The sequence below is a fragment of the Tachypleus tridentatus genome, chromosome 7 (genome assembly GCF_004210375.1).
Source record: "Tachypleus tridentatus isolate NWPU-2018 chromosome 7, ASM421037v1, whole genome shotgun sequence".
NCBI classification, from domain to species: domain Eukaryota; kingdom Metazoa; phylum Arthropoda; class Merostomata; order Xiphosura; family Limulidae; genus Tachypleus; species Tachypleus tridentatus.
In genome coordinates this window covers 152682757-152710487 of record NC_134831.1, presented here as the reverse complement: position 1 = coordinate 152710487, position 27731 = coordinate 152682757, and the positions used below count along the sequence as shown (strand labels likewise).

At 32.2% G+C, this 27731-nt stretch overlaps 1 protein-coding gene across 7 annotated transcripts in view; it reads right to left on the bottom strand.

Moving 5' to 3' along the window:
* LOC143256924 (protein-L-histidine N-pros-methyltransferase) overlaps window positions 1–27731 on the bottom strand; it is a 169049-nt gene that overhangs the window by 124483 nt on the left and 16835 nt on the right. For 5 of the 7 annotated variants that reach the window (XM_076514803.1, XM_076514810.1, XM_076514804.1 and 2 more), the window contains exon 2: window positions 14834–14980. In XM_076514803.1, the coding sequence (XP_076370918.1) occupies window positions 14834–14875 (42 nt within the window). In that variant the 5' untranslated portion in view covers window positions 14876–14980. The remainder of the gene's footprint in view (window positions 1–14833; window positions 14981–27731) is intronic. The other 2 variants (XM_076514807.1, XM_076514808.1) reach the window with 1 other exon arrangement.

Here is a 27731-nt window from a genome sequence, read left to right as displayed (position 1 = left end):
TCATTATGTTCTAACACAGGCAGTTAAAATACCATGAACAAAGCAAAATTCTAAGGCTCTGAACAAGATATTTATTCTAACAAAATTCAGGTGCATAACAAGCTGACTGCACTTTGAACTAAGACATTCTGTTCTGAGGTCGATGAAGATGCTGTTAACAAAACATTATTAAAAAACAACTTACTTTCTGATGGATGAATGCATTATTAAGCAGAACACATGGTTCTGGATAGTTGAAGGGCCATGTCATCATTGAAACTCAGTGCACTCACTATAACAGGTGTTCTCTATCAGACAGGATTATGAGAAAAGTTTTCTTTGAAGATACTGTGAAGTTCTGAAGATATCTAATTTATAATGAGTGTGGATATTGATCTGTGGGATGCATGGTTCAAATCAGATGTGGCCTGGCTTCATGTCACCAGTACTGCTCTAGTTATAATTACCTAAGAATAAGATGACCCACAGCATCAGGAAGAAGAAATTGTTAAGATCTCAATCTTTTTAGTTTCATCTTATGGGACCTTTCAAGGACAGAGCACACAGAGATAGTTTCCATAACTTAGAAGACTTAAGAAATAAAATCAAATAAGAAGTATTCAGCATTTTACAAGGGGCATTAAGTCACCTGAAATCATACTATTCCATTCTTTGATGAAACTGATGCATACGAATTGCAACCCATTGTGTGATGGCTTGACCTTTGCATGTGTACCATACTGATCTCCCATGCCACCTTAGTATTTTGCTCATTTAATCAATGTTGTGTTAGACATTACTTTTGTCTTAGAGTGTGAAACCACTCACAATCTGATTCAGCGTGTCCATATATTTACTCAATGTAATTCAACTCAGCAAACATGCATGTCTTTTCAGCTGTGAAGGCGTTATAACATGAATCAAAAAAGATTGTGTCCACCTGTACTGAGTTAAGTGTACTATATCTAATTCAACAAATACAAATTAAAATTACAAATAAGGTCAAAAATTACATTTAAAAAACAACTACCTGTTTTCATTCAAAAAATATGATTCTGAAATATACCCATCTACTGTGATGTACATAAGAAATTTGTTTTATAATTTAATTGTCATTCTTAAGTATAGTAATACTTTGGTCACTTTCAAAATATTTGTCTTATGTGAAGTAGTTTCTTGGTACATAAATTTGTCTTCTTAATATTTTTAAAGCAACCAAATTATTATAAAATTTGTAGGATACATTTAACACTGAAATAAATAGATAAGTGAGAGGTAGGCTCAGTAAGTGTACTGAATGCAGAAGTGAATCTAGTTGCTTGGATATGTCTATCATTTGTTTTCATGTATGCAACTATGTTAAAAACATTTTTACATATGTTTTATTTTGAGGGAGGGCAACTGGCCAGCAAATCCCTCTGCCTGCATGGTTGCTCTTAACAGAATAGCAAAATTAATTATCATTCATATCACATCCACAGAAAAAACTAATGTATTTCGTAATGCCACATGTCTGTCATTTGTTTTCATGTATGCAATTATGATAAAACATTTTTACACATGTTTGTCTTTGAGGGAGAGCAACTGAACAGCAAAACCCTCTGCCAACATGGCTGCTCTTAACAGAATAGTGAAATTAACTGTCATTCATATTGTATCCACAGCAAAAATCTGAAACATATTTGGTAACGTCGCATCTTGAACCAGTCATCCTAGAATTCCCAAGCAATTATGATAGGCAGTAGACCACTATGGCCATTTAGGTTTTGCATGTGAAAATATTGTTTGGGTGTTTTACTACTAAATTACACTTTTATTTTAGGGGTTCAAGAACATGCACCTAGGTGTAATTGGAATTGTGATTATTTTACAAAAGAAAAAGTTATTTTTTCTATTAATTCAAGTTGAAAAAGAAGTTACTGGTGTTGCTGTATTACACTACAAGTCTTAAAACTCAACTGAACTTTATTATTTGTATACCTACAATAAGATATTAAGTTATTATTCATGAATATGACTGAGGCTCATCTCCTAAACTACTGGTGTTGCTGTATTACACTACAAGTCTTAAAACTCAACTGAACTTTATTATTTGTATACCTACAATAAGATATTAAGTTATTATTCATGAATATGACTGAGGCTCATCTCCTAAACTACTGGTGTTGCTGTATTACACTACAAGTCTTAAAACTCAACTGAACTTTATTATTTGTATACCTACAATAAGATATTAAGTTATTATTCATGAATATGACTGAGGCTCATCTCCTAAACTACTGGTGTTGCTGTATTACACTACAAGTCTTAAAACTCAACTGAACTTTATTATTTGTATACCTACAATAAGATATTAAGTTATTATTCATGAATATGACTGAGGCTCATCTCCTAAACTACTGGTGTTGCTGTATTACACTACAAGTCTTAAAACTCAACTGAACTTTATTATTTGTATACCTACAATAAGATATTAAGTTATTATTCATGAATATGACTGAGGCTCATCTCCTAAACTACTGGTGTTGCTGTATTACACTACAAGTCTTAAAACTCAACTGAACTTTATTATTTGTATACCTACAATAAGATATTAAGTTATTATTCATGAATATGACTGAGGCTCATCTCCTAAACTACTGGTGTTGCTGTATTACACTACAAGTCTTAAAACTCAACTGAACTTTATTATTTGTATACCTACAATAAGATATTAAGTTATTATTCATGAATATGACTGAGGCTCATCTCCTAAACTACTGGTGTTGCTGTATTACACTACAAGTCTTAAAACTCAACTGAACTTTATTATTTGTATACCTACAATAAGATATTAAGTTATTATTCATGAATATGACTGAGGCTCATCTCCTAAACTACTGGTGTTGCTGTATTACACTACAAGTCTTAAAACTCAACTGAACTTTATTATTTGTATACCTACAATAAGATATTAAGTTATTATTCATGAATATGACTGAGGCTCATCTCCTAAACTACTGGTGTTGCTGTATTACACTACAAGTCTTAAAACTCAACTGAACTTTATTATTTGTATACCTACAATAAGATATTAAGTTATTATTCATGAATATGACTGAGGCTCATCTCCTAAACTACTGGTGTTGCTGTATTACACTACAAGTCTTAAAACTCAACTGAACTTTATTATTTGTATACCTACAATAAGATATTAAGTTATTATTCATGAATATGACTGAGGCTCATCTCCTAAACTACTGGTGTTGCTGTATTACACTACAAGTCTTAAAACTCAACTGAACTTTATTATTTGTATACCTACAATAAGATATTAAGTTATTATTCATGAATATGACTGAGGCTCATCTCCTAAACTACTGGTGTTGCTGTATTACACTACAAGTCTTAAAACTCAACTGAACTTTATTATTTGTATACCTACAATAAGATATTAAGTTATTATTCATGAATATGACTGAGGCTCATCTCCTAAACTACTGGTGTTGCTGTATTACACTACAAGTCTTAAAACTCAACTGAACTTTATTATTTGTATACCTACAATAAGATATTAAGTTATTATTCATGAATATGACTGAGGCTCATCTCCTAAACTACTGGTGTTGCTGTATTACACTACAAGTCTTAAAACTCAACTGAACTTTATTATTTGTATACCTACAATAAGATATTAAGTTATTATTCATGAATATGACTGAGGCTCATCTCCTAAACTACTGGTGTTGCTGTATTACACTACAAGTCTTAAAACTCAACTGAACTTTATTATTTGTATACCTACAATAAGATATTAAGTTATTATTCATGAATATGACTGAGGCTCATCTCCTAAACTACTGGTGTTGCTGTATTACACTACAAGTCTTAAAACTCAACTGAACTTTATTATTTGTATACCTACAATAAGATATTAAGTTATTATTCATGAATATGACTGAGGCTCATCTCCTAAACTACTGGTGTTGCTGTATTACACTACAAGTCTTAAAACTCAACTGAACTTTATTATTTGTATACCTACAATAAGATATTAAGTTATTATTCATGAATATGACTGAGGCTCATCTCTAAACTACTGGTGTTGCTGTATTACACTACAAGTCTTAAAACTCAACTGAACTTTATTATTTGTATACCTACAATAAGATATTAAGTTATTATTCATGAATATGACTGAGGCTCATCTCCTAAACTACTGGTGTTGCTGTATTACACTACAAGTCTTAAAACTCAACTGAACTTTATTATTTGTATACCTACAATAAGATATTAAGTTATTATTCATGAATATGACTGAGGCTCATCTCCTAAACTACTGGTGTTGCTGTATTACACTACAAGTCTTAAAACTCAACTGAACTTTATTATTTGTATACCTACAATAAGATATTAAGTTATTATTCATGAATATGACTGAGGCTCATCTCCTAAACTACTGGTGTTGCTGTATTACACTACAAGTCTTAAAACTCAACTGAACTTTATTATTTGTATACCTACAATAAGATATTAAGTTATTATTCATGAATATGACTGAGGCTCATCTCCTAAACTACTGGTGTTGCTGTATTACACTACAAGTCTTAAAACTCAACTGAACTTTATTATTTGTATACCTACAATAAGATATTAAGTTATTATTCATGAATATGACTGAGGCTCATCTCCTAAACTACTGGTGTTGCTGTATTACACTACAAGTCTTAAAACTCAACTGAACTTTATTATTTGTATACCTACAATAAGATATTAAGTTATTATTCATGAATATGACTGAGGCTCATCTCCTAAACTACTGGTGTTGCTGTATTACACTACAAGTCTTAAAACTCAACTGAACTTTATTATTTGTATACCTACAATAAGATATTAAGTTATTATTCATGAATATGACTGAGGCTCATCTCCTAAACTACTGGTGTTGCTGTATTACACTACAAGTCTTAAAACTCAACTGAACTTTATTATTTGTATACCTACAATAAGATATTAAGTTATTATTCATGAATATGACTGAGGCTCATCTCCTAAACTACTGGTGTTGCTGTATTACACTACAAGTCTTAAAACTCAACTGAACTTTATTATTTGTATACCTACAATAAGATATTAAGTTATTATTCATGAATATGACTGAGGCTCATCTCCTAAACTACTGGTGTTGCTGTATTACACTACAAGTCTTAAAACTCAACTGAACTTTATTATTTGTATACCTACAATAAGATATTAAGTTATTATTCATGAATATGACTGAGGCTCATCTCCTAAACTACTGGTGTTGCTGTATTACACTACAAGTCTTAAAACTCAACTGAACTTTATTATTTGTATACCTACAATAAGATATTAAGTTATTATTCATGAATATGACTGAGGCTCATCTCCTAAACTACTGGTGTTGCTGTATTACACTACAAGTCTTAAAACTCAACTGAACTTTATTATTTGTATACCTACAATAAGATATTAAGTTATTATTCATGAATATGACTGAGGCTCATCTCCTAAACTACTGGTGTTGCTGTATTACACTACAAGTCTTAAAACTCAACTGAACTTTATTATTTGTATACCTACAATAAGATATTAAGTTATTATTCATGAATATGACTGAGGCTCATCTCTAAACTACTGGTGTTGCTGTATTACACTACAAGTCTTAAAACTCAACTGAACTTTATTATTTGTATACCTACAATAAGATATTAAGTTATTATTCATGAATATGACTGAGGCTCATCTCCTAAACTACTGGTGTTGCTGTATTACACTACAAGTCTTAAAACTCAACTGAACTTTATTATTTGTATACCTACAATAAGATATTAAGTTATTATTCATGAATATGACTGAGGCTCATCTCCTAAACTACTGGTGTTGCTGTATTACACTACAAGTCTTAAAACTCAACTGAACTTTATTATTTGTATACCTACAATAAGATATTAAGTTATTATTCATGAATATGACTGAGGCTCATCTCCTAAACTACTGGTGTTGCTGTATTACACTACAAGTCTTAAAACTCAACTGAACTTTATTATTTGTATACCTACAATAAGATATTAAGTTATTATTCATGAATATGACTGAGGCTCATCTCCTAAACTACTGGTGTTGCTGTATTACACTACAAGTCTTAAAACTCAACTGAACTTTATTATTTGTATACCTACAATAAGATATTAAGTTATTATTCATGAATATGACTGAGGCTCATCTCCTAAACTACTGGTGTTGCTGTATTACACTACAAGTCTTAAAACTCAACTGAACTTTATTATTTGTATACCTACAATAAGATATTAAGTTATTATTCATGAATATGACTGAGGCTCATCTCCTAAACTACTGGTGTTGCTGTATTACACTACAAGTCTTAAAACTCAACTGAACTTTATTATTTGTATACCTACAATAAGATATTAAGTTATTATTCATGAATATGACTGAGGCTCATCTCCTAAACTACTGGTGTTGCTGTATTACACTACAAGTCTTAAAACTCAACTGAACTTTATTATTTGTATACCTACAATAAGATATTAAGTTATTATTCATGAATATGACTGAGGCTCATCTCCTAAACTACTGGTGTTGCTGTATTACACTACAAGTCTTAAAACTCAACTGAACTTTATTATTTGTATACCTACAATAAGATATTAAGTTATTATTCATGAATATGACTGAGGCTCATCTCTAAACTACTGGTGTTGCTGTATTACACTACAAGTCTTAAAACTCAACTGAACTTTATTATTTGTATACCTACAATAAGATATTAAGTTATTATTCATGAATATGACTGAGGCTCATCTCCTAAACTACTGGTGTTGCTGTATTACACTACAAGTCTTAAAACTCAACTGAACTTTATTATTTGTATACCTACAATAAGATATTAAGTTATTATTCATGAATATGACTGAGGCTCATCTCCTAAACTACTGGTGTTGCTGTATTACACTACAAGTCTTAAAACTCAACTGAACTTTATTATTTGTATACCTACAATAAGATATTAAGTTATTATTCATGAATATGACTGAGGCTCATCTCCTAAACTACTGGTGTTGCTGTATTACACTACAAGTCTTAAAACTCAACTGAACTTTATTATTTGTATACCTACAATAAGATATTAAGTTATTATTCATGAATATGACTGAGGCTCATCTCCTAAACTACTGGTGTTGCTGTATTACACTACAAGTCTTAAAACTCAACTGAACTTTATTATTTGTATACCTACAATAAGATATTAAGTTATTATTCATGAATATGACTGAGGCTCATCTCCTAAACTACTGGTGTTGCTGTATTACACTACAAGTCTTAAAACTCAACTGAACTTTATTATTTGTATACCTACAATAAGATATTAAGTTATTATTCATGAATATGACTGAGGCTCATCTCCTAAACTACTGGTGTTGCTGTATTACACTACAAGTCTTAAAACTCAACTGAACTTTATTATTTGTATACCTACAATAAGATATTAAGTTATTATTCATGAATATGACTGAGGCTCATCTCCTAAACTACTGGTGTTGCTGTATTACACTACAAGTCTTAAAACTCAACTGAACTTTATTATTTGTATACCTACAATAAGATATTAAGTTATTATTCATGAATATGACTGAGGCTCATCTCCTAAACTACTGGTGTTGCTGTATTACACTACAAGTCTTAAAACTCAACTGAACTTTATTATTTGTATACCTACAATAAGATATTAAGTTATTATTCATGAATATGACTGAGGCTCATCTCCTAAACTACTGGTGTTGCTGTATTACACTACAAGTCTTAAAACTCAACTGAACTTTATTATTTGTATACCTACAATAAGATATTAAGTTATTATTCATGAATATGACTGAGGCTCATCTCCTAAACTACTGGTGTTGCTGTATTACACTACAAGTCTTAAAACTCAACTGAACTTTATTATTTGTATACCTACAATAAGATATTAAGTTATTATTCATGAATATGACTGAGGCTCATCTCCTAAACTACTGGTGTTGCTGTATTACACTACAAGTCTTAAAACTCAACTGAACTTTATTATTTGTATACCTACAATAAGATATTAAGTTATTATTCATGAATATGACTGAGGCTCATCTCCTAAACTACTGGTGTTGCTGTATTACACTACAAGTCTTAAAACTCAACTGAACTTTATTATTTGTATACCTACAATAAGATATTAAGTTATTATTCATGAATATGACTGAGGCTCATCTCCTAAACTACTGGTGTTGCTGTATTACACTACAAGTCTTAAAACTCAACTGAACTTTATTATTTGTATACCTACAATAAGATATTAAGTTATTATTCATGAATATGACTGAGGCTCATCTCCTAAACTACTGGTGTTGCTGTATTACACTACAAGTCTTAAAACTCAACTGAACTTTATTATTTGTATACCTACAATAAGATATTAAGTTATTATTCATGAATATGACTGAGGCTCATCTCCTAAACTACTGGTGTTGCTGTATTACACTACAAGTCTTAAAACTCAACTGAACTTTATTATTTGTATACCTACAATAAGATATTAAGTTATTATTCATGAATATGACTGAGGCTCATCTCCTAAACTACTGGTGTTGCTGTATTACACTACAAGTCTTAAAACTCAACTGAACTTTATTATTTGTATACCTACAATAAGATATTAAGTTATTATTCATGAATATGACTGAGGCTCATCTCCTAAACTACTGGTGTTGCTGTATTACACTACAAGTCTTAAAACTCAACTGAACTTTATTATTTGTATACCTACAATAAGATATTAAGTTATTATTCATGAATATGACTGAGGCTCATCTCCTAAACTACTGGTGTTGCTGTATTACACTACAAGTCTTAAAACTCAACTGAACTTTATTATTTGTATACCTACAATAAGATATTAAGTTATTATTCATGAATATGACTGAGGCTCATCTCCTAAACTACTGGTGTTGCTGTATTACACTACAAGTCTTAAAACTCAACTGAACTTTATTATTTGTATACCTACAATAAGATATTAAGTTATTATTCATGAATATGACTGAGGCTCATCTCCTAAACTACTGGTGTTGCTGTATTACACTACAAGTCTTAAAACTCAACTGAACTTTATTATTTGTATACCTACAATAAGATATTAAGTTATTATTCATGAATATGACTGAGGCTCATCTCCTAAACTACTGGTGTTGCTGTATTACACTACAAGTCTTAAAACTCAACTGAACTTTATTATTTGTATACCTACAATAAGATATTAAGTTATTATTCATGAATATGACTGAGGCTCATCTCCTAAACTACTGGTGTTGCTGTATTACACTACAAGTCTTAAAACTCAACTGAACTTTATTATTTGTATACCTACAATAAGATATTAAGTTATTATTCATGAATATGACTGAGGCTCATCTCCTAAACTACTGGTGTTGCTGTATTACACTACAAGTCTTAAAACTCAACTGAACTTTATTATTTGTATACCTACAATAAGATATTAAGTTATTATTCATGAATATGACTGAGGCTCATCTCCTAAACTACTGGTGTTGCTGTATTACACTACAAGTCTTAAAACTCAACTGAACTTTATTATTTGTATACCTACAATAAGATATTAAGTTATTATTCATGAATATGACTGAGGCTCATCTCCTAAACTACTGGTGTTGCTGTATTACACTACAAGTCTTAAAACTCAACTGAACTTTATTATTTGTATACCTACAATAAGATATTAAGTTATTATTCATGAATATGACTGAGGCTCATCTCCTAAACTACTGGTGTTGCTGTATTACACTACAAGTCTTAAAACTCAACTGAACTTTATTATTTGTATACCTACAATAAGATATTAAGTTATTATTCATGAATATGACTGAGGCTCATCTCCTAAACTACTGGTGTTGCTGTATTACACTACAAGTCTTAAAACTCAACTGAACTTTATTATTTGTATACCTACAATAAGATATTAAGTTATTATTCATGAATATGACTGAGGCTCATCTCCTAAACTACTGGTGTTGCTGTATTACACTACAAGTCTTAAAACTCAACTGAACTTTATTATTTGTATACCTACAATAAGATATTAAGTTATTATTCATGAATATGACTGAGGCTCATCTCCTAAACTACTGGTGTTGCTGTATTACACTACAAGTCTTAAAACTCAACTGAACTTTATTATTTGTATACCTACAATAAGATATTAAGTTATTATTCATGAATATGACTGAGGCTCATCTCCTAAACTACTGGTGTTGCTGTATTACACTACAAGTCTTAAAACTCAACTGAACTTTATTATTTGTATACCTACAATAAGATATTAAGTTATTATTCATGAATATGACTGAGGCTCATCTCCTAAACTACTGGTGTTGCTGTATTACACTACAAGTCTTAAAACTCAACTGAACTTTATTATTTGTATACCTACAATAAGATATTAAGTTATTATTCATGAATATGACTGAGGCTCATCTCCTAAACTACTGGTGTTGCTGTATTACACTACAAGTCTTAAAACTCAACTGAACTTTATTATTTGTATACCTACAATAAGATATTAAGTTATTATTCATGAATATGACTGAGGCTCATCTCCTAAACTACTGGTGTTGCTGTATTACACTACAAGTCTTAAAACTCAACTGAACTTTATTATTTGTATACCTACAATAAGATATTAAGTTATTATTCATGAATATGACTGAGGCTCATCTCCTAAACTACTGGTGTTGCTGTATTACACTACAAGTCTTAAAACTCAACTGAACTTCATTATTTGTATACCTACAATAAGATATTAAGTTATTATTCATGAATATGACTGAGGCTCATCTCCTAAACTACTGGTGTTGCTGTATTACACTACAAGTCTTAAAACTCAACTGAACTTTATTATTTGTATACCTACAATAAGATATTAAGTTATTATTCATGAATATGACTGAGGCTCATCTCCTAAACTACTGGTGTTGCTGTATTACACTACAAGTCTTAAAACTCAACTGAACTTTATTATTTGTATACCTACAATAAGATATTAAGTTATTATTCATGAATATGACTGAGGCTCATCTCCTAAACTACTGGTGTTGCTGTATTACACTACAAGTCTTAAAACTCAACTGAACTTCATTATTTGTATACCTACAATAAGATATTAAGTTATTATTCATGAATATGACTGAGGCTCATCTCCTAAACTACTGGTGTTGCTGTATTACACTACAAGTCTTAAAACTCAACTGAACTTTATTATTTGTATACCTACAATAAGATATTAAGTTATTATTCATGAATATGACTGAGGCTCATCTCCTAAACTACTGGTGTTGCTGTATTACACTACAAGTCTTAAAACTCAACTGAACTTTATTATTTGTATACCTACAATAAGATATTAAGTTATTATTCATGAATATGACTGAGGCTCATCTCCTAAACTACTGGTGTTGCTGTATTACACTACAAGTCTTAAAACTCAACTGAACTTTATTATTTGTATACCTACAATAAGATATTAAGTTATTATTCATGAATATGACTGAGGCTCATCTCCTAAACTACTGGTGTTGCTGTATTACACTACAAGTCTTAAAACTCAACTGAACTTTATTATTTGTATACCTACAATAAGATATTAAGTTATTATTCATGAATATGACTGAGGCTCATCTCCTAAACTACTGGTGTTGCTGTATTACACTACAAGTCTTAAAACTCAACTGAACTTTATTATTTGTATACCTACAATAAGATATTAAGTTATTATTCATGAATATGACTGAGGCTCATCTCCTAAACTACTGGTGTTGCTGTATTACACTACAAGTCTTAAAACTCAACTGAACTTTATTATTTGTATACCTACAATAAGATATTAAGTTATTATTCATGAATATGACTGAGGCTCATCTCCTAAACTACTGGTGTTGCTGTATTACACTACAAGTCTTAAAACTCAACTGAACTTTATTATTTGTATACCTACAATAAGATATTAAGTTATTATTCATGAATATGACTGAGGCTCATCTCCTAAACTACTGGTGTTGCTGTATTACACTACAAGTCTTAAAACTCAACTGAACTTTATTATTTGTATACCTACAATAAGATATTAAGTTATTATTCATGAATATGACTGAGGCTCATCTCCTAAACTACTGGTGTTGCTGTATTACACTACAAGTCTTAAAACTCAACTGAACTTTATTATTTGTATACCTACAATAAGATATTAAGTTATTATTCATGAATATGACTGAGGCTCATCTCCTAAACTACTGGTGTTGCTGTATTACACTACAAGTCTTAAAACTCAACTGAACTTTATTATTTGTATACCTACAATAAGATATTAAGTTATTATTCATGAATATGACTGAGGCTCATCTCCTAAACTACTGGTGTTGCTGTATTACACTACAAGTCTTAAAACTCAACTGAACTTTATTATTTGTATACCTACAATAAGATATTAAGTTATTATTCATGAATATGACTGAGGCTCATCTCCTAAACTACTGGTGTTGCTGTATTACACTACAAGTCTTAAAACTCAACTGAACTTTATTATTTGTATACCTACAATAAGATATTAAGTTATTATTCATGAATATGACTGAGGCTCATCTCCTAAACTACTGGTGTTGCTGTATTACACTACAAGTCTTAAAACTCAACTGAACTTTATTATTTGTATACCTACAATAAGATATTAAGTTATTATTCATGAATATGACTGAGGCTCATCTCCTAAACTGAAAATAATTAAATAGAGAAGCTTGGACACATGAATACACTTTAAAATTGAAAATGGCTAAACAGTAAATTTAAAAGTACAACAAGATGTATCATCTCATGTATTCTACAAAATACATACATATTACCTGGACATTTCTATTACATTCTTGTTACAATTATCAGTTATTTCATCTATACCCCAAAAGTGGAAACCTTTTTTTAAACCCAAGTTATTGTATTTGTTATTCTTATGCTTTTGACATGTATTACCTACAACTCACAAATGTAGTGGTCAGTAAATATATTGATCATTTTAACTCTACCTGTTTTAAATGCAGTTGTCCGTTATCACCAACATAACGTTGTATTCAGTAATACTTCACATAATCCAAATGAAGGAACGTAATGCTTTAGTGCAACTTTCAACAACATTTAAAAACATACTTTTATGAACTATGATTATGTATTGTTAGACTTGTAACAAAATCAAATCATTTCAAATATATTCACATCAATCTGTATAACCTACATGGACACCTAGTTTATATAAAATTAATCTTATTATTTGCACAACTGTTTTGATCACCTAAAGGTTTACAATAGCTTATCACCTGTGATCTACTACAAAAATTGCTCCAATGTTTCGTATAAAAATTTTGACTTCTTTTATTGAAGCCTATATCAGTTTAACCCACATCAAAGTGTCAAAATCCACTAGAAAGTGCATACAGATAAGAATTTTTGAGAATAATATTTGCAAGTTATTTCTAAGGTAAGAGAAATATTAGAATTAGATAAAAATATCACTTTTACTGAATAGGTATATTGAAATACACTTTTAATGAAGAGATTAACTGCTATCTAACTACTATTGATGTAACAGAAAGATATCATCATCATTACAATTAAAACCACACAAATAAAGAGATGACTATTATACAATGTAATACAATATTAAACAAGTAAGGCAGAATTCATCTAATGATATCAATATTTATTTAATTTACTCAAAATATTTTATCAGTTATTTTATAGGTTTTCTTTTCATAATACATTCACTGATGATCTTCAAAAAATAATTATTTTAGAAAGAAATCCATATTAATCACAGGGCTGAATGCAAAGTAATTTGAAATGTTTAACTCCTTATAATTTAATGAACCAATTAAAAACGTTTGCATCATTACACCAAATAAAAAATATCTGGTAATAGTACAATAAAGGCAAGACTTTTATACCAATACTGCTCACTAGTATTTATAAATAATCATGCATCCAAAAGTTTGTTATTACACAATCAGTATGTAGAAACCAATTCTAAAACATTCATAAGAAATGAAGATATTACTAACAAAATACAAAAAAAATTCCATTAATATATTAAAAGAAAAGGGTGATGTACTTATCTTGAACATTAAAATTTAAGTACTAATATTAAAATATCCTAAAAATCCTTCAAAAGAAAAACAACCAATAACAATTATGAACAGAAACTACATCCAGTATTCTTCTGATAAATAATAAAATATTTTGCATAAAATCTTCTTAATTTACAGCAACCTTTTTGTCAAACAATTTCAGAGTTCATGTTTTAGGCTTAATGTTTTTCCTTATTACACATCTGTATCTCAGAATGGCTGGTATGGGTATTAACACTTTTGCTGATGAGCAGAAAACAACGTTTTGACCTTCCTAGGCCATCTTCAGGTTAAGAAAGGACTTGCAAGGTTTTGTTAGGATAAAAATCTGGTTTCACAAAACATTATCTCTATGCTTCAACTCTAAAAATGGGTTTCAGTATTTATGCAATAGCTTTTAGTGGACTGATAGGAATAAATCTCACAAAATTTATCACATGTCTAAAAATCCCCATGTCTTTTATGGCACCAGTAATTTCAACTTATTCAAATTTTATCTAGGGTTTCTTTCTGTAAAATGTTTCACATACTTCAACTCTTACAATTTTCACTTTGTTAAGTCCTATAGCTTTCATAATCCACAACATTAAAATGAAATCCTAAAACTCTAATGAACAAACCTGAGATTTGTCCAAGCTTTTCAGTTCTTCCTCTTTCATCATTCGATCATAGAGTCCGAGCTAGACCTGAGCGAAGATATGGCCTGTAGCTTAATGACATTTTAGTATCTTTTTTTTTTGTATGACACTCTGTAAACCTACAAGTATCTGTAGAAATGACAACAAAAATTGTGTTAGTTTATTAAATTATTTTATCAACTGAGAATCAAGTTGATATTATTTGATTTAAACTAAGCTGAAGACATATCAGTACTCAGTTGAAAATACTGTTGATGAAAGTGCACTATAGTTCACATAATGATTTCTTGAAACTGATGTGGATTTAAAGATGTAAAAATACTTAAATAACTTTTTGCATTAAAATAAACAAAACATTTTAGTGAACCCAAAATAATAAGCTATACAAATACTTAAAGTTCAAAGTTTACAATAACATAAATATTTGTATTCAGATATTCATATGGAAAATTACATCATAAAGGGTTGTAAATTTTTTTGAAATTGTTATTAAGACCTCACATTATACTTTTAGTTTTCCTATTAAAACAATGTATTGATGTTAAATTACTTTTAAGAAGTCATTACATAATGTTTCATTACAGCACCATGCAAATGTAATTTATATATAGCCAACAAATGCAATTCTAGCAATAGTAAAACTCAAATGAATTCTAAAAGGCAGAACCCATGCAGATGCCATGATAAATTATTATAGAAAAATTGTTTGAAATTTCACTTACACTTCAAAACAGTACATAAGATACATTGAGGAGCCAACAACTTTTTTGTGAAAATGTTTTTAGAAAAAAAAAATCAATCTGTGTAACTGAAAAATGCAGCTAGCCTATCTAAATAATTGCAATGAGCAGTAAACATTAATTCTGCTGAAGGTACCCTTTGTGATTGAAAAAAGTGTTTAAAGAAAACAGGAACTTGTACATACATACATAGAATAAAAAAAAACACCACCAAAGCACAGAGTGAAACTTTAATAGACAGAACACTACACTTTGGTCCAACTTAATTTCTTATAGACAGTTCTTCTGTTTTTGTTCAAGTAATTGTTTATCTACTTTTTCAGTATAGCAGTTAATTAGTAATTTGAAGCCAGTATTTTCCACAGTTAATTAAATATTTTCATTATTATTTGTTTCACACATCCTTGAGCTTATTCATTTGCTGTTTATATCTGATTTGTGCAAAACACTTCCTGAATCTGTTGTTTAGTGTAGATGTTAATATCAGTTAGTTTGAATATTAAACATGTATATTTTTTAGCTTTTTGCTAGCTCAGAAATTATTTTTTGGATTTTAGTGTATCAACAATTTGATTACTCTCTCATTAAAACTTGTTATTTATTGTGAACAAGTGTAAAACATATACTGTATTTATCTTGTGAAAATAACATATGTATTTGAGTAATAATGTTGTTGAATTTGGCAATTACTGTTCTATGTATCCCTAGTACATTCACAACTTTGAATATGTAATTTTTACTATTGGTTATACTTCATGACACTTCTCTGAAAAATAAAAATACATTATAAAATAGCATTTGCTAACTTTGAACTTGTGTGTAACAAATAGAAATACAGCCTTCATCTTCCAGTTAGTTAATATTAATATTTGAATTATTGTTCTTAAAATATTTTTATAAAGAGTATTTTTCTTGAGTCAAACCAAGTTCCAAACAAACTTCATAGGAGTACCTAAACATCTGTGTGATAAAAGGAACTTATGAAATACATATATATGTAGGTTCAATTTTGCATATTTAATGATTATTTGTTAATTGTAAATAATGATCACATTTTAAAACAGATTTTAACAAAAGTTAAAAACAAAAAAAATGAAAGAAACTGTTATAAATAAAAAAATTAGAAATTTACAAATTTTATGTATCATGTAGCGGCTTTAGTACATGTTTGAATCATCTTCTATATTTATGAGAAATAATGAAAGTTTGACATGTAAAGATCTTTTTCCATGTGAAAACATTAACTCAAGTTGAATTGTTCAGTAAAACAGTCCAATTATTACTTTAATCTCAAATCATACTGATGAACAACAGTATAGCCAAAGTATAGTACAGAGCAAAGGATTTATTATGACAAAATGTAGATGCACATTTCCTCTGCTATACATTATTAAGGTTTAATAATGTCATTAAAACAGATCATGGCCATAAATAATATCAGATAGCAACAGTTAAAAATGACATGCTTTGTAACAAGCACCATATATGTCCATATAATGATTGCATGTAATAATGCAATTTTGTTATATTACTGTGCTATACAAAAAAATGTCTATAATTGAGGACCCAAAAGATCACTATTATTTAATGATAAAGCAAAAAATATAAAACTTCAGTTTTATGCCATGTCACAGATTAAACGAGTCAAAAGTAAGGAATATTAGGTAACTTGAAACTCACAAAAAAAGTCACAATAACAATACACATTAATAATTTTTCATTTTCAACCATTATATATGCAAAAACAGTTCATTTGGGTTGAGAAAATATTTTATGTAGAAGAGCAAACAACGCTTTGACCTTCTTCGGTCATCGTCAGGTTCACAAAGAAAGAGGTAACTGACTGGAAGCTGACCACATGTTTGGAAAGGGTTGTGTAACTGAGTGTCAGAATGTAGAGAGCAGTGTTAGATGTTTGAATATATAATTTTATATTATTTATTTTATAATATTTAATATAGGTATAAAGGCATTCCTTTATATTGGTTTATTTTGGGTTTAAGTTGTTGTATAAGTAAGGCTTCTTTAATTTTGCATTTGTTTATGTTTGTTTCTTTATTTAGCATTTGAGTGTTTTCTATGGTTATGTTGTGTTTATTTGACTTGCAGTGTTCGAAAACGTGTGAAGGTGACTTATGTTCTTTGAATCTGGTTTCCATTTTTCTACTTGTTTCTCTAATAAAGAAGTTGTGGCAGTTATCACATTGTATTTTATAAATAATGTTGGTGTAATGTTTGTCAGTGTAGTTTTTACATAGTATAGACCTCAGTTTTGTGCCTGGTTTTTGAATAAATTTGGTATTAACTGGAATGTCATATTTTGTTACTAGTTTTTGCCAAATGTTGGTCATTTATCTGCTGTTGTCGGGAATATATGGTATGCAGCAGTATATGGTTTCGTGATTTTTTGATTCGTGAGATATATTTACTTTTCTTGGTTGATTTTGCTTTCTGTCTAGATGTGTGCGTATGTATAATGTTTTCTACGGTTTGTGGAGGAAACTTATTGATGTTGATGAAGTATTGTTTTATTTTGTCTAATTCATCGTTAATTTTATCTGGTGAGCATAGTTTTATGGCTGTGTTTATTTAGTTTCTTAGCATGTTGAGTTTTTGTTTTGTTTCATGTGCTGAGTCCCAAGGAATGTAGTCCAGTATGGGCTATTTTTTGGTGGATTCCTGTTTTGAATTGTGTGTTGGTTCTTGTAATTCTGACGTTAAGAAATGATATTTGATTGCTTTCTTCCTGTTCACATGTGAAGTTAACGTTGGGATGTATAGAGTTAATGTGATTGAAAACATTAAGTGTGTGTTCTGTAGATCTGAATCCTGCAACCGTGTCATCTACATATATGACCAGTATAGTACAAGTAAGAAACATGCTTTCTACAGAGAGTTGGATTTTAGTTATTGTTTTTAGGCATTGAAGATGTTGTTGTTACTAATATACCTTTATGAGAGCTCTTTGTTAGTTAATATCGCAATATGTTTCACTTTTAACATTTGCATGTAATGTAAACAAGTGTCATGTTTCTAGATTACAAAATAACTTTCAAAACTGAAGACAGGATAAAAAAAATAAACAGAATACTTTAGCTGTATCAACTTTGCCCTTAACTTAAAATTACCATTTTATAAGTACAAGCATGTTACTTGTATTAACTTCTATATCCACGAAGCTGGTTATTATCCTCTACTCTGATGCTTAATACTTAGATCCTCAAAATATATACTTAGCCATGGAAATTTAACAGTTACAACACCAAAAACAGACATACATATACACACACACATTATATATATAATTTTTAACCGTAATTAATGTAACAATGTGCTACAGCTGCAGTAATAAGTATGAAGAAATATTAAGCAGAAGGTAAAGTTATTTAGTTTCTACAATGAATGCCTGTAGTTGTATGGTTCTAATTTAACTGACTTCTTTTAATCATGTATAATACAATACGAGATTTAGCTTTGATTATGAATAAATTGTGTGAAATATGAAAAAATACCATCATCTCAAAAGTTTGCTAAAGCTCCAGTAATGATAATGAATATACTGCTCAAAACAATTAAAGAATAAACAGTCTTCTATGTTCCAGCTATAATGTGGCAGTTTTCAAGTCACATAATTTCATCTTCAAACCATTTGAGTTTAGACATGCTCACTGGTATCACAAACTTTACAGCCCAACAAATAATCAGGAAATGTATGATAATAATGTGTATATTACTTTGGATGCTAATGTAAGTTCTGCAGTGATGGGGTGTGGTTAATATGTGCGAGTCAATGAGCTGTTAAAGTAGATGGCCCATACTTCTTTCTGTCATAGCTGCACCCAGGTTATCAATACCACTTGGAGGAAAATCATGGAGAAGCATCTTCCAACACAACTCCACATTCAACTTCAAGTCACATTAGTTGCCAACCAGTTGGGAATGGTGGAAACATGCATTATCATCCACCAGAAGAAAGTTCTAGCCAACTGTATCTGCATTTCTGAATCATATGAAACTCAACCTGCTATGTTATAGAACATAAAGGCCAGTTTGGCCACCAATACTAATCCTTGCCTAGGCCAGTATGTCACAATCACATTTATTGTTTGTTCATAAAATTTAAATTGAGTTTAATCCTAGCCATACTCAAAATGAATACATCTCATGCTTGACTATATGTGAAGAGAGATTTATCTCCAAACTTCACATTTAATGGGCAGTTTTGATGGCAATGGGTTAGAATAACACATCTGAATAGTCACTTGAAATGAAGCCTATTCCTGACTGTTTGTAAGCTAATTTGTTTTTTGATGCTGTAACCATTGATGCAGATGGCAAGCTGAGGCTCACCTCATGTACAAAGCCCATAATTTGATACAAGTGGTCATTTTTACATATTTGTGGTTTGACCAGTTTTTAGCAAACCTAATGTTCTCCATATCAGGAAATATCTTTGTTTGGAGTATGGTATTTTTAACTGTCATCTCTTTACACATTCTCTGCCACTTTTCAACTCCTAAATGAGAACCCACTGCAGTTCTTTCATATACCACCGAGATATATATATATCATATATCAATATTATATTGCATGACTGGTCACTTAACATTCATTTAAAAGAAAAAAAAATGAGCTTGGATGTCTTTGAAATTCTTCAAAATAATTTTTAATTTTTCCATAACTAGAATATAGAAAACCAATAATCTCATTAAGTTTTTATTAATGTGTAATATTAAGTAAAAAAAAACAGTGAAAGCAAGAGATAATTATCAAACATAAAAAAAAACTAATTAATTGGTTTTCCCAAAGAAAATGAATCATGCAGAATACTGTGTACATACCACTCTTAAGATTACAACTTTTTTTTTCTTACAAAATCTCTTAGATTAAGGGTAATGTTTTGGAACTTGTAAAAAATAATAAAAGAGAAAAATGAATTGCATAGTTAAGTTACATAGGAAGGTGATAATGAAGCTTTAAATAATGCATCTTTACAATAACACTGAAGTATATTCCTTCAAAAAGTTTTGCATTACAAAAGTCAAGAAAGCTTTTGTTATGGACAGGGCTTCTTGACTTCAATGTTATAATTTTCCTATATCGAAATTGTATTTCAGATAGGAGCTTACTTCTACTAATATGATCAGCTATTACCTTTCATAAATGCCCTCTATGTGCAAATTTTTTCTTTATGTCTAAACACATACCTTATTCTTCCCCCTACTGGAATGTAAATGTAATTCCAATAGGTACTTCCCTCCTCTCACAAAATTAGCTATTCTCATTTTGTGTTGCCCTTTACTTGCAAATGTTTTTGAATACATGCCACAAGACTTCATCATCCTGCTGTTGGAATCCAAAGTTCCAACATGTTTCTCATGCAAATCCTCATGTGTTACTTTGCCACCAATAGAAGAACGCTCTATAACAAGAAGCATGTGACTTCTTATACTTGCCATCATTGAACCATCAATTCAGCATTTGACAGAAGACATAAGCACCACAAAATTGTAAGAAGGAGAGTGGAAAATGTAAGAAGTGGAGGATTTACCTATTGAAAATACATTTTCATTTAGGAAAATTATAACTTCCAATACAGAACTTTCCTCTCACAAGATTAAACTGAATGTCAAACTGAAATGGAAGAGGGACTAAAGCAAGATAAGTACAGGTGTATCACCCAGAAGCTTCCAAAGGACATCCACTAAAAGAGAGGATCCAATCAGATGATCCCATGCACTCAACACTTGTGGCTGTGAAACAAGCCCGAAACAATCCAGGTTGCCCAACCTTATAACAATGAGGGAAACCCATGACAAAAGTGGAAACTGGCCATAAAGACAATTTGTCACTCAAAACACAAAAGGTCCATTAAGAAGGAAAGATAGACAACCCAAAACCCCTATTACAACTTGTGTGATTGGTTCACTTGATCTCCAAAACCTCACTCACTGGGTACTGAGATCCATGAGTGGGAAGAAGGACATCAAATCAGAAGGGTGAACTGCATTTGGACATCTCAACTCTAGGAAAATCACCCTTCATGAAGAATTTCTAACTCCCTTAACACCTGCAGAATACCACTGCCCTACTCTGAACTAAATAGTTATAGCCATTTTTTGGAATCCATCCAGCAGTTTGTATCCATCGTCAACCATCCCAGTAGCTTGAAACTGGTTAGTAGTAAGAATTCCCTTAATGCACTGGAAGAAAGAGGGGAAAATATGTAATGGGGAGCCCAGAGGGCCAGGAGCACCTGAGACAATGCAATGGGTGATCAGAACCTCAGTTTTAAAAGCAGACCACATTGACTTCTTCAACCAAAGCATAGCAGGATGGATAGCAACCCACTTCTTCTATATTAATACCATGTATGAGTGCTGTGGTCTGTGACTGGTATATTATGATGCAAGTATCAAGATGTATTTACACTCAGGTGATCTTAGGAAATACCTCAAATTCAATGTGAGCATAGACAGCTATGAAAATACAAAAATCAACACAGCCTAGAGTGTGGATTTGATAGAAAAGTGTCTCCAAATGGTTATAGCCATTTAAGTGGAACCCATTCAGAATAAATAGAATACCTAGTTAGGCATCACTCACCACAGAGAGGGGTCCAAAGTGAAGCTGAAAAAGGGGCCCTTGAAAGAAAGGAAGGAAGGCATTAGTAAAGACTTAATTCATGTCACATCTGTGTCAAAGTCTCTAGAAGTGCTATAGGAAGCAGGTGTCACCTCAAGAGACCAAATACAGTAATGTGGTATACATAGAGGGAAATAAACATGTGCAGAGTTATTTACATGCCCAATTTTAAAATTTCCCCCAAAGGGCAATGAAGATGAGGGGCAAAAGGTAAGGTAAGGTGATGAATTTGATATGATGAAATGATAAAACAAAAGAAATTATGCATGGAAGAGATGGGAAATAGAGGATAGGCAGAGTACAAGTATTTGAGTAACAGATGCCTCTGTACCTGATGGAAAGGATAGAGGAAGCAATGACCTTGCAGAAATGGGGGGAAAAAAGAAGGCAAGTGATAACACTACCCAAAACTCCAAAATCGAGAAACCTAAAGAGCCCTTTCAAAGCTACTTGACAAAGTTGAAGATATAACTAACAGTAGGGTGAGAAGTCCAAAAACTTCAAACCAAAAACCAGGAACAAAATGCTCCACTTCCTCAAGTAAACAGTTAAAGAAGGTCAAATGAAGGGTTGAGAAGCTATTCTGCAAGAGAAGCAGGAATTCCTTGCCAGGAACTAGACAAAAGCCAGCCATGAAAATTATGGAAGGGAAGTGCGAGATGTAGAACTGGCAAATAAGGCTGATGTAATTGATCTGGAAATTAGGGATACCCAAATAAATAAGGATAAACATAAGTTAAAGTAACTAAGGAACCATTACTGAGTAAACCAGTAAAGGGCAATCAGGAGGACTCTGCATAGAATGGCAATGGTCAGCAACACTTCCTGATAAAGTGACTGAATAGGAAAAAAATCAAAAAGGTGAGGCCAATCCCTGTTGAAGGAATCTATTACAAAAGACCTAGGATGGGGAACAAGGGGCCAAAACTGAGGTATCCTGTGATTAAGAGCAGTGGCAAATTCATCAATATTGCATCAATATGATGAACACCAAAGTTATGACAGTGCCACCAAAAAACAGCAGGATGTAGGGACTACTTTGTGAGATAAATCCCATTCAGTTGAGAAAGGCAATCTGTTACAGATTGGATGTATATGGAATATGACAAACTACTGTGATGGGAATTAGCTCAATAGATAAAATCCAACAATCAAACACAGGGATAACAAATAGGTACCATCCTAGTGATTGATATAGGCCACCATCGTAGATTTGTCAAAATAGACCACAACAGGCAGCAGCTCTTAATAGAAAGAAAAGAATCCAATGCTCCATAGACAGCCAGAAGTTCTAAAACATTGATATAAAGAGAACATCCTTCTGCAGGCCAACAACCCAACACCTCTTGATGATCAACCTATGCCCCTCAGTACTGAAGAGACATGTCCATGAACAGATGTACCTCTGGCCTCAAAAGAGGAAATGGGATGCATGCAGACTTTTGGGCCTTGTCTAAACACTAATGGAGATTATCCATCAAGCAGGAGGAAAAGAGAATAAGACCATCCATGCATGGGTTTACTCTTATGAAAGGTCTACTGAAGCAAATGCATGAGCACTCCCAAGGGGTATATGATAGGTATCAAGAGATGACCACCTTTCCAGAAGTGACATAACATAGCCAGTATTAAGTATTGGAGCACAAAAGGCTATCCAAATGGACAGTTCCATAGAATTAATTTGAAAGTATGATTGTTGAAGAAAACACCCAGATGTATAAGGTATTTGAGAGGATGAATGAGTTTTCAAATAGGATTGGGTGACTCCCATTTGGAATGGGCAAGAAAAAGCCAGTCATCTAAATACACATGGAAGCACAATTACAGGGTATAAATAAGCCAAGTAAAGGGATAAACCATTTGATAAAAATATACAGTGCAGAAGCCAGATCAAAGAGTCAGGCACGTAAAAGGTATACCACCCCACAACAGACAAAACTGGTAGGAGTAAAACCCCTGCAACCCACATGGCACAGGTGTGACAACCTAGTGTGAGAGAAGCTTAAGTACTGCTCAGAGAGTTTTGTGTGACCAGGGATCCTGAAGTGGAAGAAGAAAACAGGAGAGAGGGGAAAATATTAAATCCTCTAAGAGAACATGACAAACCCAAACATTGAAGAAAAAAGAGCTGCTTTGATAAATGAAATTTGCCAGACAAACTACAACCAGTCCTGAACTCACTGTGCAGTTATCGGAACTGTTGCCAACATACCATGTATCACCGCAAAAAACAAACAAACAAATGTCAAATTGCTGTCCAGCAGAAAAGTGGGATATGTAGGGATATGAAGGATAAGGTCAGGAACTGAAATACAGAGCCACACCCAGATCCAACAGGGCATCCATGGGAAAGTTGAATCATTATTTGACAGTAGCCATTTGCAGCTCCAAGGACACAGTAACTGTATCACACAAATATGTCAAAAAACAGGGCCATAAGAAAAATTCCATATATATGGAACTGGGCAATGGATCTTCAAGAATACAATGTCATGACCCAAAAAGTCCTGATGAAAAATAAACCACATGTATGGCCAAAGCCAAAGATAACATGCAGCTTACTACATTCAATGAGAAAAGGGAAAGGATGTCTCCAGAAAACCCTATAGGGTTCCTATGAAAAGCCTCAGACTAGAAGAGAATTGAGGTAAGGTATTACAAAGTGTCAGAGGAAGACCAAGGTAAAAATATATAAACAAGAATGTGTTGTTGGGTGTAGAGTGGCTATGGCATAACAAACCATATGCATCTAAAATCTTTTCATGTAGTAGGATGAGGATCATATCATCTTCACCTTAAACTTTAAACTGAGAATTAAGAACCACTCCAATTCCCAAGTATGATATGAGGATTTAGCTCTGACGTATTAAACCAGGAACTTGACATCCAGTAATGAAAGGATGTCTATGGCATGTATTGAACTTCCTCAACTGTGGAACAGGCTAGGAACATCCAAATAGCAATAGCATCCCCATAATAAGAGACTGGGAGGGCAACCTATCCCAAAGAAATACATAAGAATGGTAAGAACAGAGAAAGAAAAACTCTACAGTATCGGGAAGAATAAAAAGTATGTGATAAGAGCAACCAATATCCAGAAAGTGAAGGGACTGAAAACCCACAGTCAAAGAGCCAAGTAAGAAATTCTGCTACACAAGCTAAGGTGGGTCTCTTAGCAGGAAAACCCCTGGATGTAAACCAACTATGGAATACCTTCCACTTGTATTGGTACACCTTCAAAGAAGAGAGCAACTCAGTGTGTGAAATTGGATCTTCTTGCCAAGGACTGTACAAATGCCAGGTGTAAAGATGTAGGACATGTTACCAAGGTTAAAGAAGAAGAGAAGTGTATGGAAGAAATATACCATGAGAGGTTGGTAAAGGCAAGATGCCAATGCAAATGTTGTGGCATGGGTAAGACTGACATATGATTACAGAGCCATACCCAAATAGTTAATAAGGAATCTAACAATTTCTGATCTAAAAATGGACAGTCAGCATGATGGCAAGAAAAGGCAAACTAATCAAAAGTACTCAGGGGCATGACATTCTTATCCCCTCATTTAATTGCGAGGAAGAATGATCAGCATGAGCCCAAATATCAGGAGAAGATTGATTGATTTAGTGTTTTATGGCATAAAGCAGCGAGGCTATCTGCGCCAAACATCTGGTAAAAATGTAAAAATAAAGTAAATGTAGTAAAAGAGATAAATGGAAATGAAGGTAAAACAAAAAAGTATAAAACCAATGTTGACACCTAGTCTACAATGTTAAGAGAGAAAGCAGAGTATAAGAAGTTGTAAGGTATTTACTCTAGCAAAATGGTAATGATCATAACCCGCCAGGAAGACTAACAGGTAAGTTCAAGAACCACCGTCAATCACCTGAAGTTGGCCTTTCCAGTCCTGGTTCCGGGTTATGTGTCATAGCAGCTATTATCAAAATGTAAAAGAACAGAAGTTTTAAAAGACACATAGCAGAATCATAATAATGAGTAGCCAAATGTCCAGTAAAAAGATAAAAGTCAAGTAAATGGAGTAAAATTTGTAAAAGTAATTGAAGATAAAAGCAAAACGGCAATTAAAACAGAAAATGGTGTAAAAACCAATGTTGACATCCAGTCAACAAAGTTGTAAAGGACTACCTGTAGCAGAATGGTAATGATCATAACCCGCCAGGAAGACTAACAGGTAAGTATAAAAACCACCGTCAGTCACCTGAAGTTGGTCTTTCCAGTCCTGGTTCCAGGTTATGAGTCAATATGGACAGTACTAAAATGTAAAGTAGTAAAAGTGTGAAATGATATGCAGCAAAAGTATAATAACAACTCGCCAGGATGACTAACGAGTAGTTCAAACAGTAGCGTTAGTCACCTGAAGTTGGCCTTTCCAGTCGTGGTGTCGAGTTATTTAATGTTCTGGTCATTGCCCAATGTCAAATTGAATGAGAGAGATTAAAACTGTAAAAAAGGAATCTCAATTAAAAAGGTGTAATGAATAAATATGCAACACTTAAATGAGATTAAAAAGATTAATGGCCATTAAAAAATTAAAAACATTATCAAGGTGGACAGAGTCACCATTACCAATAACACTGTCCAATGTTACAGATTGACCCTGGGAAAAAATATGTTTAAAATATTGCCATCGTTGAGAATTGTAATGATGGCAAAAAAGTAAAACGTGGCTGATAGTGATTTGAGTGTTACACAAACTACACATTGGTGCATCAGTTCCAGATAAAAGAAAATGAGGAGTTAAAAAACTGTGACCAATGCGTAGCTTAGTGAGAACAACTTCTTCCTTCTGAACTTTACGGAAGCTAGATGGCCAAAGTCCAATATAGGGTTTGATTTGAAAAAGTTTGTTGTCGTGTTGCTCACTCCAAGTGGACTGCCAGCTGGCACGGAGCCGAGCCTTGAAGACAAGACCATAGTCCATGTACAAAATAGGCATAGGGGTGATGGTGCTGGAGCAGACAGATTTAGCTGCCGTGTCTGCAAGCTCGTTCCTGCAAATACCAACATGGCCTGGTATCCAAGAAAACTGGATTGAAGTAGCTGTTAATGAGAAATGGGCCAGTCGGTTTTGAATATCAGCGAGAATAGGATGTGAGCCAACATGTAGCGATTCCAAGGCAAGTATAGAACTAAGCGAATCAGTATAAATAGTGCAGTTGGAGTACTGCTCAGCTGCAATATGATCCAGGGCAAGAGGTATGGCATACAGTTCAGCAGTGAACACAGAAGCTGTAGAGGGGATTCTGCACACAACTACTGAACCACAGCAGAGCCCATTGAATTACCTGATTTGGAACCATCTGTATAAATGGGAACTGAATGATTGTTTGAAAGATATTCATTGAATAAAAGATGGTACTTCCAATCTGGAGTATCTGCCTTTTTTAGGTGACTGAAAGAAAAGTCACATTTGGAGGCTGTAATAAGCCATGGTGGGATGGGCCGACCTGTGGAATCTGCAATGTTATCCAAGGAC